General features: G+C 41.6%; 1 protein-coding gene across 7 annotated transcripts in view; it reads right to left on the bottom strand.

Moving 5' to 3' along the window:
- The window catches only part of LDB2 (LIM domain binding 2), a 642376-nt gene that overhangs the window by 240672 nt on the left and 386691 nt on the right, over positions 1 to 15013 (bottom strand). For all 7 annotated transcript variants that reach the window (XM_058430056.1, XM_058430057.1, XM_032135967.2 and 4 more), the window contains one exon: positions 10748 to 10850. In XM_058430056.1, the coding sequence (XP_058286039.1) occupies positions 10748 to 10850 (103 nt within the window). The remainder of the gene's footprint in view (positions 1 to 10747; positions 10851 to 15013) is intronic.

The raw sequence follows: 15013 nt of genomic DNA, 5'->3' as shown, positions 1-15013 counted from the left end.
ACATACCCTGATGGGTAATTTTGTCATGGAGCCTCTACATTCTTAATCAAATCCATCTGAACATTGCTTAATACAGTCGTAGAAGAGTGCTAATTTAACCTGACTTCAACAAATGCTTTATTTTACCTCATCTGCATAAATAGGGTGTGTTCACAGTTCTAAAACACGACATGAATGTGAAGATTAAGCTATACATCGGCTTGTGGGGGAGGATACCTGGAATTGGCTCACTCCACTAAACCAAAATATCATTATCCATTATTATCTAAAAGAAATACTGCACACATCTCAGCTGAACACTGATTTTTCCAAATGCTTTATGTTTAAAAAATAGTAATAACGTAGCATTTGGAAATAATGTGTAAAAATAGAGTGTGAAGCATTATTAGGAACAGATTTATAAACAGAGGCAGAGGGTATCTATATGAAAAAACATGGCTAAGATCTGCTAATAATCAAGTCTTTGAAACAAAAGCTCGCTGGATCTTTGGCTCCTCCAAAGCAAGAGATTTTGTTCATTCATCTTCTTATCCCCAGGGCACAGAAAGATAACACATGGGAAGTCATTGAGGAAGGTTAAATAAATAAATAGGTGTTTCCACTGAAATTATACCCAGTAAGATGCATTCAATAAGATTCAAGCACCTAGTTAACCATTGCTGAGAATTACTTATTCTGTAAAATTTGATGCTATAATTGGATACTAGGAGGTTTTGAGACTATGTGGTGAAATACTCTAGCAATCTCACGGTCCAAAGCACCAAAGACAAAAAAATCAGTCTTAGCATTGTAGGTTGGGTAGGCATAATTTTAGTTCGAAGTTTAAAATATGAGTCTCGGCGGGGTGTGGTGGCTCATGCCTATAATCCCAGCACTTTGGGAGGCCGAGGTGGGTGGACCACAAGGTCAGGAGTTTGAGACCAGCCTGGCCAATACGGTGAAACCTTGTCTCTACTAAAAATACAAAAATTAGCCGGGTGTGGTGGTGAGAGCCTATAGTTCCAGCTACTCGGGAGGCTGAGGCAGGAGAATTGCTTGAATCTGGGAGGCAGAGTTGCAGTGGAGCCGAGATCACACCACTGCACTCTAGCCTGGGTGACAGAGCAAGACCCCATCTCAAAATATATATATATATTTATATGTCTCAAGTCCTCGTTCTTTTTGTGGACAAATTTCTAGATTACTATATAATACAAAACAGGCTGCAGTCACTTGAGATTGTGATGGTGGAAACTTATTAAAATATGGGAATAACCGTAGGTTTAGTAATGTGCCTGTGGGCTAGATAATCAGACATCATGGGTCACATTTGTACTATTTACCAGCATTGCATCATCTGTTCAAGTTACAAACATCTATTGAAAGCTTTGTATTTGAAGGACATCATGGTAGAGTGTTTCCTCTCATGAGTTTAAGAACTAAGGGTTTTAGAAGGTTAGAAAGAAGTCTTTGCCAGGCTCAATCTTCTTCCATTAGGAGCAGACTTGATCAACACCTGCTTCTCCATGCCTTGTTGTACTTTTTATATTTTTTAATTCTATTTTTGTCATAAAAATTCTATGTATTTGAGATGTACAATATGTTTTGATATACATATACTTAGTGAAATGATTGCCACAATTAAGCAAACTAATATAGCCATATCCTTCTACAATTTTCCATTGTTGTGAGAGCACCTGAAATCATCTCTTAGAAAATTCCTGGTATATAATACAGTATCATTGACTACAGTCATTATGCTGTACATTAGGTCTCTAGTGCACCACAGAACTTTGCTTGCACTACTCTTACAGGGTGGATGATATTGCATTAGAGTTCATCGTTTATGGGTCTGTCTCCCTTGTTACACTGCAAGTTCCCTTGGGCAAGCCATATATATCACACTCCTACGCGTGTGCTCAACACCTGCCCAGATGCCTGGCACAGTCAACTGGAGAAGGCCTGCAATGCAGACTTTGGACTTAAATTCAGGCAGACTTTGACCTGCGTCCTCACTCTCAACCTCTGCTGGGGCATTTCTTTCTTTAACTGGGGCTCATGAGTACAGTGTCTGGAAATAAATAGAAGCAAGACTTATGAATAAGAAATCCAGGTAGATCTCTTAGTCTTTTTTGTATCATGTGTCATGCTCACACCACATTGTAGCTGCTCTGGAATTGTCAAGATTTCACATTTGAACATGGACTGGGGTCCTTGAAGTAGGGCTGCCATATTTAACAAAGAAAACACAGGATGCTCAGTTAAACTGGAGTTTCAGATAAATATCAAATACTTGTATTTGTAGTAGAAGTATGTAGTAGAAGTATGTCTCAAGTATTGCATTTGTATACTTACGTTTTATCTGGCAACCCTAACTTCAAAAAGATAATAAGTTGGAGGTAAGAAGAGTCAGATAACGTGTTTCTCGACAATTTTTTATTGTGTAGAACAGTTCTCTTCTCCAGTCCCCAAACAATAAATTCTGGTAGCAACACCTGTCATTGTGACAATGAAAAGATTTGACACACTTTGTTTTACCCACTATGGGGTAGTGTTATTTCAGTTTGAAAACCATAGGCAATATGCTCCATAAAACCAAAAGTCAGGAAATGCATGTGCCAGGACTCCATAGATAACATAGTCACACAGAGTCAGGCAAAGAGCACATCATGTCCATTTTCTGGTTAGTACCTCATCCAGACCTCCAAAACAAGCTCGTGAGGGCAGTCATAGATCTGACTTGCATTTAAGCCTGTATGTTTGACAATTGTAACCCCCTAAGAGAAGAGCTAACAACCACCTCAGATTTCATAACAGCTTGACTTACAACATATTAGGGGATAATAAAAACATACCATATCTGAAACGTTAATTATAAATATGATAATAATTATACCTTCAACTTGTACCACACTTTAAATTCATTCAAAGCACTTTTCTGTCCATTATCTCATGTGATCATTAGTGTGGTATTTACCAGACATTAGAGAATGGAATGTCTGTTCAAGCCATTGTTATGGCCAATTTGCAACTTCTGATACTATCAATTTGAAACCACAAATGGGAAGAGATGGGTCTCCTTTTTCTCTTTCAGAAATCTGTCAGTTCATCTATCAATTGCGGGCTTTCTCGCAAGTATTTTTATGACTAGTCCTAGATTTTCCATTAATGTCACAAGAATATTCTCTTTCTGAGCAACTTAGGTAATTATGCTAATTTAAGGTAAGAGTTTTAAATAAAATCACATCAAAAGTAAATTTAAAAATTTGTGATGAACTGTCTTTCTCCCAAGAACTGTCTGGCCTAGGAAGGCAATGTCTGACAAACAGCAAGAGTTCAGTGAGTTCTGAATGAATGAATCCATGAATGAGTGAAGGAACAAATCAACTTCGAATGACAATCTGCTCTACTTCTAACTGAATTTGCTACAAATCTCACCAGCCTAATGAAGACTGCTACTGAAATGGACTCTCATTAATCACAATATCAGTTCCCACTGCACTCCAGTTTGGGTGACAGAGTGAGACCTCATCTTTAAAATAAAAATAAAATAAAATCACAACATCAGAGGCTAGAGCCATCTGGAAACCATTTAATGGAACCCCATGCAAATAAATGCATGGTCCAGAGTCATCGGAGACAGTGACATTTATGTTTTTAAGCAACCAAGATGCCACAGTCAGAGGCAAGAATCCATTCCCGTAATTAACCATCAAGGACTACTCTGAGGAAGTGCATTCTTTTCTTGAAAATAATTTTTGAATGCAATCAAAATCAATTTCCTTTCCTCTGGTCCTCAGTGAACAAGATACAGAGCCCACTCTTTACATATAACTTGCCCAAATAAATTACCAGCACTTGATAAATGTTTAGCAGTTCCTTGCTCTCTGAGCAAAATGGGGGATGAAAATCTCACCCTCTGTTGGACAGATGTGGTAATTGTAATTGTTTGGAACTTGTTTGTTTAAATCACCATTTGCCATTAATATTCATTTTTTCCCCATTGGTCTTAAATTCTTGGTTCCTATATAGAAAGAAGACAAGTCTGTTTTGGCTCTGCCCAAAACCAGAGTTCTTCCCACTATGTGCCAAATAAATAATGGGAACTCCATGGTAATTTGAAGTGGCTGTCGTCTCATAGGTTTAACTCACTCACTTATTCTGTCATTCATCCATTCATTAATTCTTGCAGTAAATATTTATTTACTGTGTGCTTTTCAAGAGTGGCACTAAGCTAAAGTTACAGGTGCATCTCATTTAACCCTAAAATGTTGGCATTATTGTTACCCAGATGTTACAGATGAAGAAACTGGGGTTAAGGTAGTTTAAGCAACATGTCTAATGTCATCTCACATGCCTAACATCCGGCAGTTATAGAGGAGCAAAGACTCAAAATGAATCTGTGTGGATCCAAAATCCATGAATGTTATCTCTGTCTCAATGGATGAAAAAAAAAAAAAGAACGAGGAATGTTTAGAGAAGCAAAATTACTTTATGGAAGACCAAGTCTGCAGGGCCAGCTGGCCACGCCTTCTGAGAAGCCTCAAGAGCTTTAAGCAGTGGCCAGAGGAACCCGTGCCTTTCTAGGTTTCAGGTGGACGCCACAAAGGCATTATTCCTAGAAAAAACACACGCGGGTCTTAAATTCTTGCGCTTGAAATCCCTTTTCCCATGTGCTGCAGAGCACACTCTTTGCAGGTAACTTTTTAAAGTGGCCGCATTCCTGCCATAGTAGTTATTAAGTGTGGTGTCAAAATGCCTTGTGCATATTACCAAGGAGTAATTTTCCCAGAAACATGTTTTAAATCATGTAATGGGATATTAGAGAAAGAGAAAGAAAAAAATAGAGAAAAAAATGCTTTCAGAATTCCTATATAGCAAGCACAGTAAAAATACAGCTGGGTGAGGTCGAACCAATAAAAAGCAGTAGAAAAATAGAAATCAGAGATAGTGAACCTACCTGGGCCCCTTGCAGAATTTCTCTACCTTAGGGGAACATGTCCGAATACACAACACATAAAAACACATATTACAAGACAAAATTGAAGAACTTAGTCAATACTGCAAAGCTATTGGAGCTTTCAGGAAAAATAAAGGAGGTAAGGAACGACAATGTAAAAGAGAAACAGCAAGTGTAGAAACGGCTCTACAGAGGCGTGGATTTGCAGTTCTTCAGACTATCTAATGAGCCTTGGTGACTGAGGAAAAGAAAAGCACAGAGAGTGATGACATTTCTTAAAACAACTTTTCTCTTTTTGGAGAGCGAAATGTCCCTCCAGCAGCCATGGAATAGCTTTTGGCTAGTGTGGCCATGAATGTGTGTGGTCCCTCTGGAAATCCTCATTCCAGACAGGGTACTAAGGTCAAGATGAAATAACAAGTGTGTGATAGAGAATTACTGGGACCCTTAGCCCCAAACCACAAATAGTAGTTAAAGGTTAGTGAAAATTTTATCGGCATTGTCCTAGATCTCAATCTAGAGAAAACAATGTGCTTTTTGGAATCCAATCTATAAGAACGCCCGTCAATGTGTTATGCAGCATTTTCAAAGGGATGAAAACACTGCCAAAAACTTTACATGCACCATCCCATCAAACCCTTACGTTTCAAATGAGGCCGCTTAGAAAAGAATGAGGCTTTTCTCTAAGAAACAGGCCAACAGAAAGTGCGCTGAAACGAGGTAGCGTTTTAGTAGTTACACTATTTCCCCGCTAACCTGCAAAGCCACGCCCACTTACACATAGTTTAACCAAGTGTTCTGGAGTCTTTAGCCCCACACCTTCTTAATCACCGTTCCCCTCTCTACTCCCTTCTCCTGCTCACCACTTACTAGAAGTGAGAGTGGGTTTCTGCACTTGAATGTTGGGAGCAGAGCCTAATCCTCAGTCCTGCATTTCAGCAGGAACTGCCCATTAAAGAGGTCATATGGACTCCCACCTGGCCACGGAGCCTCGGCATCAGGCTGTCCACATTGTGCACTTGATAAGTGCTGCCCAGTGGGAAGCCTTTTCAAAGCATAGAAGCTACGGTGAGGCCAAGGCCATGCATATCAGTGATAATAAATATTGATCATTCTATGCTTCAAATGGTCCTCGGCTCTTTGATTATAACATCTCATTTAATTTTCATAAGCCAGTGATGGCAGTATTTTTTTTTTTTTTTTTTTTTGAGACAGAGTCTCACTCTGTCACCCAGGCTGGGGTGCAGTGGCGTGATCTTGGTTCACTGCAACCTCCAACTGCCTCCTGGGTTCAAGTAATTCTCCTATCTCAGCCTCCCAAGTGGCTGGGACTACAGACGCATGCCACCACGCCTGGCTAATTTTTGTATTTTTAATAGACACAGGGTTTCACCATATTGGTCAGGCTGGTCTTGAACTCCTGACCTCAGGTGATTCACCTGCCTCGGCCTCCTAAAGTGCTGGGATTACAGGCGTGAGCCACAGCACCCAGCCCACTGATGGTAGTATTATACTCATTTGCACATAAGAAGATGAAGTCTCTGTTTATCAAGCAAAGCATGGATTAAAGCCCAAGAATGTTTGCATTGAACCCCTGTTCCCTTTCTCCTGCACCATCCAGCCTCTCAGCCCTGCATCGCCTGCTGAGATGGGCCTCAGGAGATCCTTCTCCATGTATCTCTCCCAGCAAGGAAATATTTTCCGAATGAGATGTGAACCACGTATTTCCTAAGAATGTGGCCAATGTGGACCTGGACCTGGACACAGGCTAGGTCAGCTGAGAAGCATATTACCCAAATGGTGGTTGTGACTGTCATGAGGCAGAAGAATAGTGTGGGGCACGGTTCTGCTACATGCCTAAAAGGAGCAAAGGGAAATTAATATTGTGCTTGAAACTAATAGCAAGTGATCAGCCTAACCCAAGACAGAGAAGGAAATAGCAACACTTTATGCTGGACTTAGAACTGCAGAGCAGGTGCACAGAGGGCTTTGAGGAACCTGATCCTTGGCTTCCTTTGTCTTCTGTTTCAGATAAAGGACAGTAATTATTTGGGACCCTTATTTCTGTTACCAGAAATGTGTGTGTTGATAAAAGCATTTATTTTCCTTTAGCTATGGCACGATGTAGGAATAGGGTGTGTGTGTGTGTGTGTGTGTGTGTGTGAGAGAGAGAGAGAGAGGCGGACAGACAGAGAGAGAGAGACAGAGAGAGAGAGAGCAAGCTGACTTTGGAATCAGCAAACCTGAGGCTCAGCCTCACCTGTGGGGCACCCACCTAACCTCTCTGGACCAAGTTTCCATTTTTAGAAAGGACCGTTTTTAGCCCTAATGTTCTTTATTCTACTGACCTGCTGCCAGGGAATTGTCTACCTCTGATACTCTTCTTTCCTAGAGTCCACCTTACCCCAAGGATAGAACTTCCTCCATGGAACTGCCCACTTCTCCAGCTGCCGGAGTAGCACCTTCCTGGTGTTGTCCAGGGCGGGGGCAGGCAAGTGGCCTTAGGGATGCACAGGCCAATTTCTCACATAGTCTAATAACCTGGCCCATCCTGAAGCTCTCCCCACCAATTACCACCTGGCCTCTAAGAAAACATCAGTGGCTTCCACCTGCCCAATCATATCTCACCTGGGCGGACACACCCCCATCAGGGGAGTGAAAGGCTTAAGAGATGGAGTATGTGGAGGAAGAGGGTCAATACTGAGGAGCTTTCTGCTTTCTGAATGAAAGGAACAATATATCACCCAGATCATCATCATCTCTTGAATTATTATACTGCCGGGACTTTTGTTCCTATTAAAATCTATCAGAACAGCCAGATGTGGTGGCTCATGCCTGTAATCCCAGCACTTTGGGAGGCCGGGGCTGGGCTGGTGGATCACTTGGGGCCAGGAGTTAGAAGCCAGCCTGGCCAACATGGTGAAACCCTGTCTCTACCAAAAATGCAAAAATTAGCTGGGAGTGGTGGCAGACACCTGCAATTCCTGCTACTCGGTAGGGAGGCTGAGGCAGGAGGATCACTTGAAACCAGAGGTGGAGGTTGCAGTGAGCAGAGATCACACCACTGCACCCCAGCTTGGGTGACAGAGTGAGACTCTGTCTCAAAAAAAGAAAAAAAGATCAGATCGTAACCCAGAGTTTGTTTGAGTATTCCAGCAGACCACTGTGAGTTAATTTCTTCCTGTTCAAAAAAATCCAAATATCTCCATAAAGGATTGCTTTGCCAACATTTTACTTGATGATATAAACTTTTCTACAAATGTCTATGCATTTGTGTACTCATTCATTCCTTCGTTCAACAAATATTTATTGAGCTACCTATTATGTATGAGTTCCTGTATTAATCTGAGAATTCAGCGATTAACAAAACAGAGCCCTCATCCACATGGAAATAACATTCTAATGAGGGATGACATACAATAAATAAATAAGCAGACACCTATTACAGGATTTATGGCAACTTAGAGATAAAGTATCATAGACCCAAAAGGACCCCCCTAGACACCAGTGATGGGGAGGAAGAAGGAAAAGTTTTTTCTAGTAAAGGCTAAAAAAAACCCTCAGCTAAAATATCTCTTATTATTTTGTATGTGTGTGACTGGGGATTTTTTTTTTTTTTTAACAAATACTAATGCAACAGCCAAATCTTATTTTCCTCATCAGAAAAACAAAGCTTTCAGCTTCCCTGGAAGCATGAAGGAAGAGCTGCAGCTTCCAGCCCCAGGACAGCCAGGCATCTGCCCAGCCTGGCACAGCATGCCTGGACCTCGAATGGGTTAAGGTGGCAGCCCCTGAGCTCAGAGCGCTGCATAAACAGTGCACGTCAGGCGTTCTAAGCAAGCTTCATCTTCCTTGTCTCTCAGTCTTGGGCTGTCAATCAGCTGTCACCAGCCCACACATCAGCAGCGTGTGCACATCACCAGGCTGTCAGCAAGGCAGCTGATGAGACTCAGCTCAAGACCGTCAATCATCTTTGTTTCTCTTCTCCACTCGGGAAATATTTTGGCTCGGAGAAACAAAGAAACCTGGGCAACAACGGCTGGTAGTCAGGCATTTACTCCTGTTCATGGAGATAAGATCTTAAACAGGCGATGATTGTGATTCACCCCCAAATGATGCTGGGGTGGGATGGACAGAGGGAAGAGCCAGAATCTGTTGTATTAGGACATATTTTAAAACTGTAATTCTAGTTCCCTGAGCAGTCCCTGATGGATTCCTGAACCAACAAAGCATGAGAACATACAACAATGATAACTTGAAGTTATCTGAGCTTATGCCTCAGAAAAAAAATAAGGTGGCTTAGGATGGATGACTGCTTGTTTAGAAATTAAACGCCATTGATCAGGCAGCCTTTTGAGGAGGGAGTAATTGTTGGACTGCTGAATTCATTTATCTGCCAGGGACTTCTGAAACACCTCTTTAGGGCACGAGGCTGCTTGGGGGCACCCACACACCGGAGAGCAAGTTAACTCAGCAGGACCCCTGGGAAGTAGGCTTATCAGTGCTTGCACCAGCAGTCACTTTGTTGAATAAGGTGCTCTAAACAGCCCGTTTTCTGATATACTCCCTTCCCCTCCTCTTGCCCAAAATATTGATTAGCAATGTCCCACATCCTTAAAAGTCCATGAGACACAAACATAAAGAGATGCGCCCGGCAACCAGTTTCAGTTGGGCAGCAAGTCCACTCCAGGCTGCTCCTCCAGTGTTTAACACAATTGCAGGGTCGCCATGTGCATATATTAGCATAATTAATCAGTTAATTATGCAATTGATGCTACTAGTATAGTTGCTAATAGTATGCAAATAGCACCAAGTTGCCTAAAGCCTCCCCCAATTTTTTGTTTAATTGTTGTTCCCTAGTGGCTTTGAAATAGATTAGCAACAATCAGAGCTTTCAATCATACGTATCAAGAATGCTATTACCTGTAAATTTTTCAAATGTTCTGGATTGACTCATTCATACCATGACTGGTTCATCATTCCATGGCTGGTTCCCTCATCATTTCAGTGTTTGTGACAGTGGGGATGTTTTTCCTCTGATGGATTCTTTCCTACGTGCAACACTGATTTCTGAAAACACATCTCTCTCTGATCTAACTGGACATTAATTGCTTTTGTGCTGATGCATCTATGCCTCCTGGTCTGACAGCACAACTAGCAAATCTGATCTCTGACAAGTTGGCTCAACCTAATCAGGACAGATCAGCTGTTACCCAAGGTGCCACAGGCTGTAATTTGAGGATCTTTACAGAGTTATCACTCACCTGAAAGACAAGGAACTATAATTCTGTCAACACTAATCCCAAACTGTATGTTCAAAGCAACTGTGGCCTCCCCACACCCCAAAAAAAGATAGCACTTGTCAAATAAATACCTGAGATAATTGACAAGAGGGGATTAGAAGGATGTGGCTGATACAGTGACAGTAGGAATTTTTTTTTTTAAGAACCTTCAGAAGCAGAACATTGGATGTCAAGTGTGAACCGCCAAGGATAAAAGAGGGTGGCAGAAAGAGACGCATGGAAATTGTCCATCATTCCACTCCCACTCATCACTGGGTGACTTGGTTCATATTTGCCTCACTCTCTAAACAGGCAAATACCCAAACATTCTAAGCCTCAAAGGAAATCTGTCAGAGCCAACTCGGGCTGCCACCCAGTGACAATGACTCGATGAGAAGCAAGAACATTGTCAGGAGTGGAGGGATTATTGTCAGGCTGTCAGCTCTGTGCTATTCTCTGAAGACCCTTGCGGTTTTCTTACAGGCACAAAACGAGGAAATATTAGAAAAATAAACTTCTTTCTTACTGTATCGCTTTGGTCCATCTTCCAAACAAAATGAAAGGGTTAATGTGGCGTCATCTTCAAAAAATTCAGTGGCAAAGGCGTCCCACCAGAGGTTGTCACTATCCTGCAAAGAGACAGATCATTTATTTAACAGGGGAAAGTAGGAAATATCTCAAAGAGGAAAAGAAAAGGGAAGAGAAAGAAAAACTCAGTTGCTCCTTGCTCGTTACTTCCCGTATGTGTGTGGGTGTTTTAGGAAAGGGTAGGTGGGCGGCCACTCTTCAAATTAATTGCCTCAAATAGGAACCAAATTCCAATTCAATAAGTGAGCTCAAACCAATCGAATAAAAATTAATTCTCCAGGATATATTTGGGGAGATTTAATAAATGTGCTATAAAACACAATGTGATGTTTTTTGACAAAAGGGTTTGCATTTAATGTAAAATACGCTTGACTTTTTTTTTTCTCTTTTTCTCTCTCTGCTCTTTTAAGAGTTCATTTTTATAAATAGAAACCACAATATTACAACCAGGTTAAACATAATTTTCAAACATAATTTAATCAACAGAGATGTTCCTAGCTCTACTGTATGCAAATACCCCTATAAAAGATACAGGTATGGATACATGGATGGATAGATTGATAGAGAAGTTCACGCACAAGCTATTGTCACATATACATGGACTGTTCTTGATTGTTTTAAGAGGATAGGCAACCACTAGCTTGTTGTTAAAAAGAGTATTAAAAATAGAGCAGTTCAGCAGAATGCAGGCCATCCATATGAATTCTGTTTGTTTGTCTTGGGTTGAATGTTTCTCTTGCTCATGCAGAAAACACTTTGGAAGCGGCCCAGTTTAAGGCGGTTAGAATCATTATTAGTCTCCAAGGGGAGAAGAGGGCCCCCTCTCACAGTGAATTAAGAAGGTTATACAGAGTGTCATATTTACGGGAGGAGTCACATCCCAGTCTAATTCTTGGTATAGGACCTGATTTATCCCAAAATTCTTAAGCACCATGTTTTTCCAGAGAATTGTAAGTTGAAGACAAGATGCATCCCAGCTGCCTGTCAGATGGAAGGGGAGACAGAAGGGGAATTGCCACTCCCCATGTAATAGTCCCACTGCTGAGTCCTGGCAGAGATACCACAAGCCTCTCTTCTTCCCATTAAGTTGTTCTGCTTATGACAACATTAAGTTGTTGTCACTGGCAGGCCTTAGGAATGAACCCTCAGTCCCAGCAAGAATAATTAAGGAGCCACAGAAGGTTGATGCCGTCTTCTCCTTCAGAAAAGAAGCTCAGACAAACGAATTTTTGCGTCTCTCTTTGGCTTCCTTCCAATCACCATAGCAAAAGCCAATCCTTCTCTCAGTCAAACAGGGTAGGTAGGAAACCACCGAAGAGCAATGCATGGATCCACGTACAAACTACTCTGCTTTTTCTCCTTTCAGAAACAAATATGTATTGGGCACTTAACTATGTGTAGGCCTTCAGAATGCACAGCTGAATAAGAGACTGGTCCCTACCCTCAAAGGGCTTAAAGCCCACTAGCAGAAGACAATCACATGAGCAACTACACAGGCAGCTTCGCTCCACATCTGAGACCATGGCACACGTCCTCAGTGCTCTGGAAGCTTGTGGAGCTTTTAGAAAACTCAGTGGGCTTGGAAGTGGAGGAATCTGCCAGGGAAAGAAACCCTATTCGGAAGACTGGATACATTGGTTTATTTGACTTTAAATCACTACACAGACGGAAAAAGAGTCACAGTTAACATTTATTGAGTGTTTACCACATGCCAAGCACTAATCTAACGACTTTATGTGTATTTTCCTACTTAATCCACACTACGAATCCATTTCTTCTGTGTGTGTGGTTTTTTTTCTCTTCAATACAAATATAAGCTTCTTGTACACAGGGGCTTTGTTTTGCTTGCTACTTTATCTCCCAACCCCCAGAACAGTGTCTAGCCCAGGATATTACTCGTAAAAGCAGCTCAATGAATGAATGAAGCTGCTCATATTATCTCCACTTTGCAACTGTAGAAACCAAAGCTTAGGCAGTAAATGTCACTTGCTCCAGTACACTCAGCAAATGAATGTCAGAGATGGAATTTAAACTCAGACCACTGGACACCCCCACCTACCCATCCTTTGCTCTGTACAGCAACCTGCTACATTTCCATGACAGTCTTTGAGAGGCAGGGGTTAGGGTTCAGCAAGAGGGGAGAAAGAGTCAAAAGGGAATGTTTAGTCTCAGGTTGGTTTCTTCTTTGAGCTCCTTGCCTTGTTGTGCAGACCTGTAGCCAGGACTCACGCTTAGGAGACTGCCTGGCACTTCACAATAAAGCAGTTGGTAATACATCATGGCGGAATTCAGTCCTGCAGGCAACACTGCCTCTTCCCAGCTATGTGAACTTAGCAACTTATTCTACCTTCCCCAGCCTGTCTACTTATTTAGAAGCTGAGGATAACAGTAACAATAACAATAACAATAGTAACTATCTGGCATCACAGATCTGATGATTAAATAAATTAGTAGGTATAAAGTGCTCCCCAAAGGGAGTGAAGATCAATAAAATCTTCAGGAGATAAAATCTGCAGGAGAGCACCCCAAAGACAGTGAAGATCAATAAAATGCCCTTTCCCTGCCTCTGTCTACCATCTTTAATATCATATCTAGGGCAGGAGGCATTCCACTTTATAAAGAACTGCACTGAAAATGAACTTTATGGCCAGACATGGTGGTTCATGCCTGTAATCCCAGCACTTTGGGAGGCCTAGGCAGATGGATCACCTGAGGGTCAGGAGTTCGAGACCAGCCTGACCAACATGGTGAAACCCCAACTCTGCTAAAAATAGAAAACTCAGTGGAATAGAAAATAGAAAACTAAGTGGAACAGAAAATAGAAAAATTGGCCGGCCGGGTGTGGTGGTGGGCATCTGTAATCCCAGTTACTCAGGAGACTGAGGCAGGAGAATAACTTGAACCTGGGAGGCAGAGGTAGCAGTGAGCCTAGATCACCCCCACTGCACTCCAGCCTGGGTGACAGAGTGAGACCTGGTCTCAAAAAAAAAAAAAATGAACTTTATAAAAGAGTCTGTTTATAAATCAGCACTTTTCCCTATCACTTCAACCATTAGCAACCCTTCTCCCTGGCAACATCATCTGTCTACAACACTGTTAACAATCTGAATGAAAATTTATTACTTCTCATTTGCTTTGCTCATTATTCAGAGGCCCAGTGACTGGATCCCCTCTGTATTAATTCATTCTCACACTGCTATGAAGATATACCCAAGACTAGGTAATTTATAAAGGAAAGAGGTTTAATTGCCTCACAGTTCAGCATGGCTGGGGAGGCCTCAGGAAATTTACAATCATGGTGGAAGGGGAGAAGAGGAATGAATGCCCAGTGAAGGGGTAAACCCCTTATAAAACCATCAGATCTCGTGAGAACTAACTCACTATCACGAGAACAAGATAACGGAAACCACCCCCATGATTCAACTATCTCTACCTTGTCCCTCCCATGACATATGGGGATTACAGGAACTATAACTCAAGATGAGATTTGGGTGGGGACACAGCCAAACCATATCATCCTCTATTTTCTGATAATCTAACTCTTGGTCTCTGACACTTCCACTGGAAAATGAACCAGTGAAAGGCAAAAGTCAATAGAAATGCTGGCTGATCTGAGGTCACTGGGAGAAAAGAAAGTACTCAAGTTACAATAAGGTTCGCGGAATGTCTATGAACAGTGTTACAGGTTCCACAGGGCCTACATACGTACGCGAGTTTTGGCAGAAGTTGAAAGAGACATAATGATCCAAGAATGAGAAGCGTCATATGATTCAAACTAGCTTCAGTGGAACATGGGATGAGTCAACATCTCAGGAAATTTCAGAAGAGGTCTGCTGGGAGAATGGGCACATTAGGTAACACCACACACACACACATACACACACACACACACACACACACACACATACACACACAATTGGTTTTGGTCACAAATCTTGAAAGAACATCCTCGAAATAAAAATGTAACATTTAAGTTCACAGTGCCAGGCATATAATAGGTAGATAAGATAATATTTTTGTTTGGCTGATAGAACACGTTAATAGATAGATGGATGGAAGAAATTTCTTATTGTGGCATCACAAACTCAGCTCGGGAAGTCACTCTACAAAGTTATCCAGAGATCTTGATTGTGGACCCTACTTTGTCTGTTGGTCAATAATTTTAAACTGGCATAAAAATGACATTCTGTGTATTTAAATTGTA

This window comes from Hylobates moloch, unplaced genomic scaffold, assembly GCF_009828535.3.
Source record: "Hylobates moloch isolate HMO894 unplaced genomic scaffold, HMol_V3 SCAFFOLD_17, whole genome shotgun sequence".
NCBI classification, from domain to species: Eukaryota; Metazoa; Chordata; class Mammalia; order Primates; family Hylobatidae; genus Hylobates; species Hylobates moloch.
This window is presented reverse-complemented; position numbering and strand designations above follow the sequence as displayed.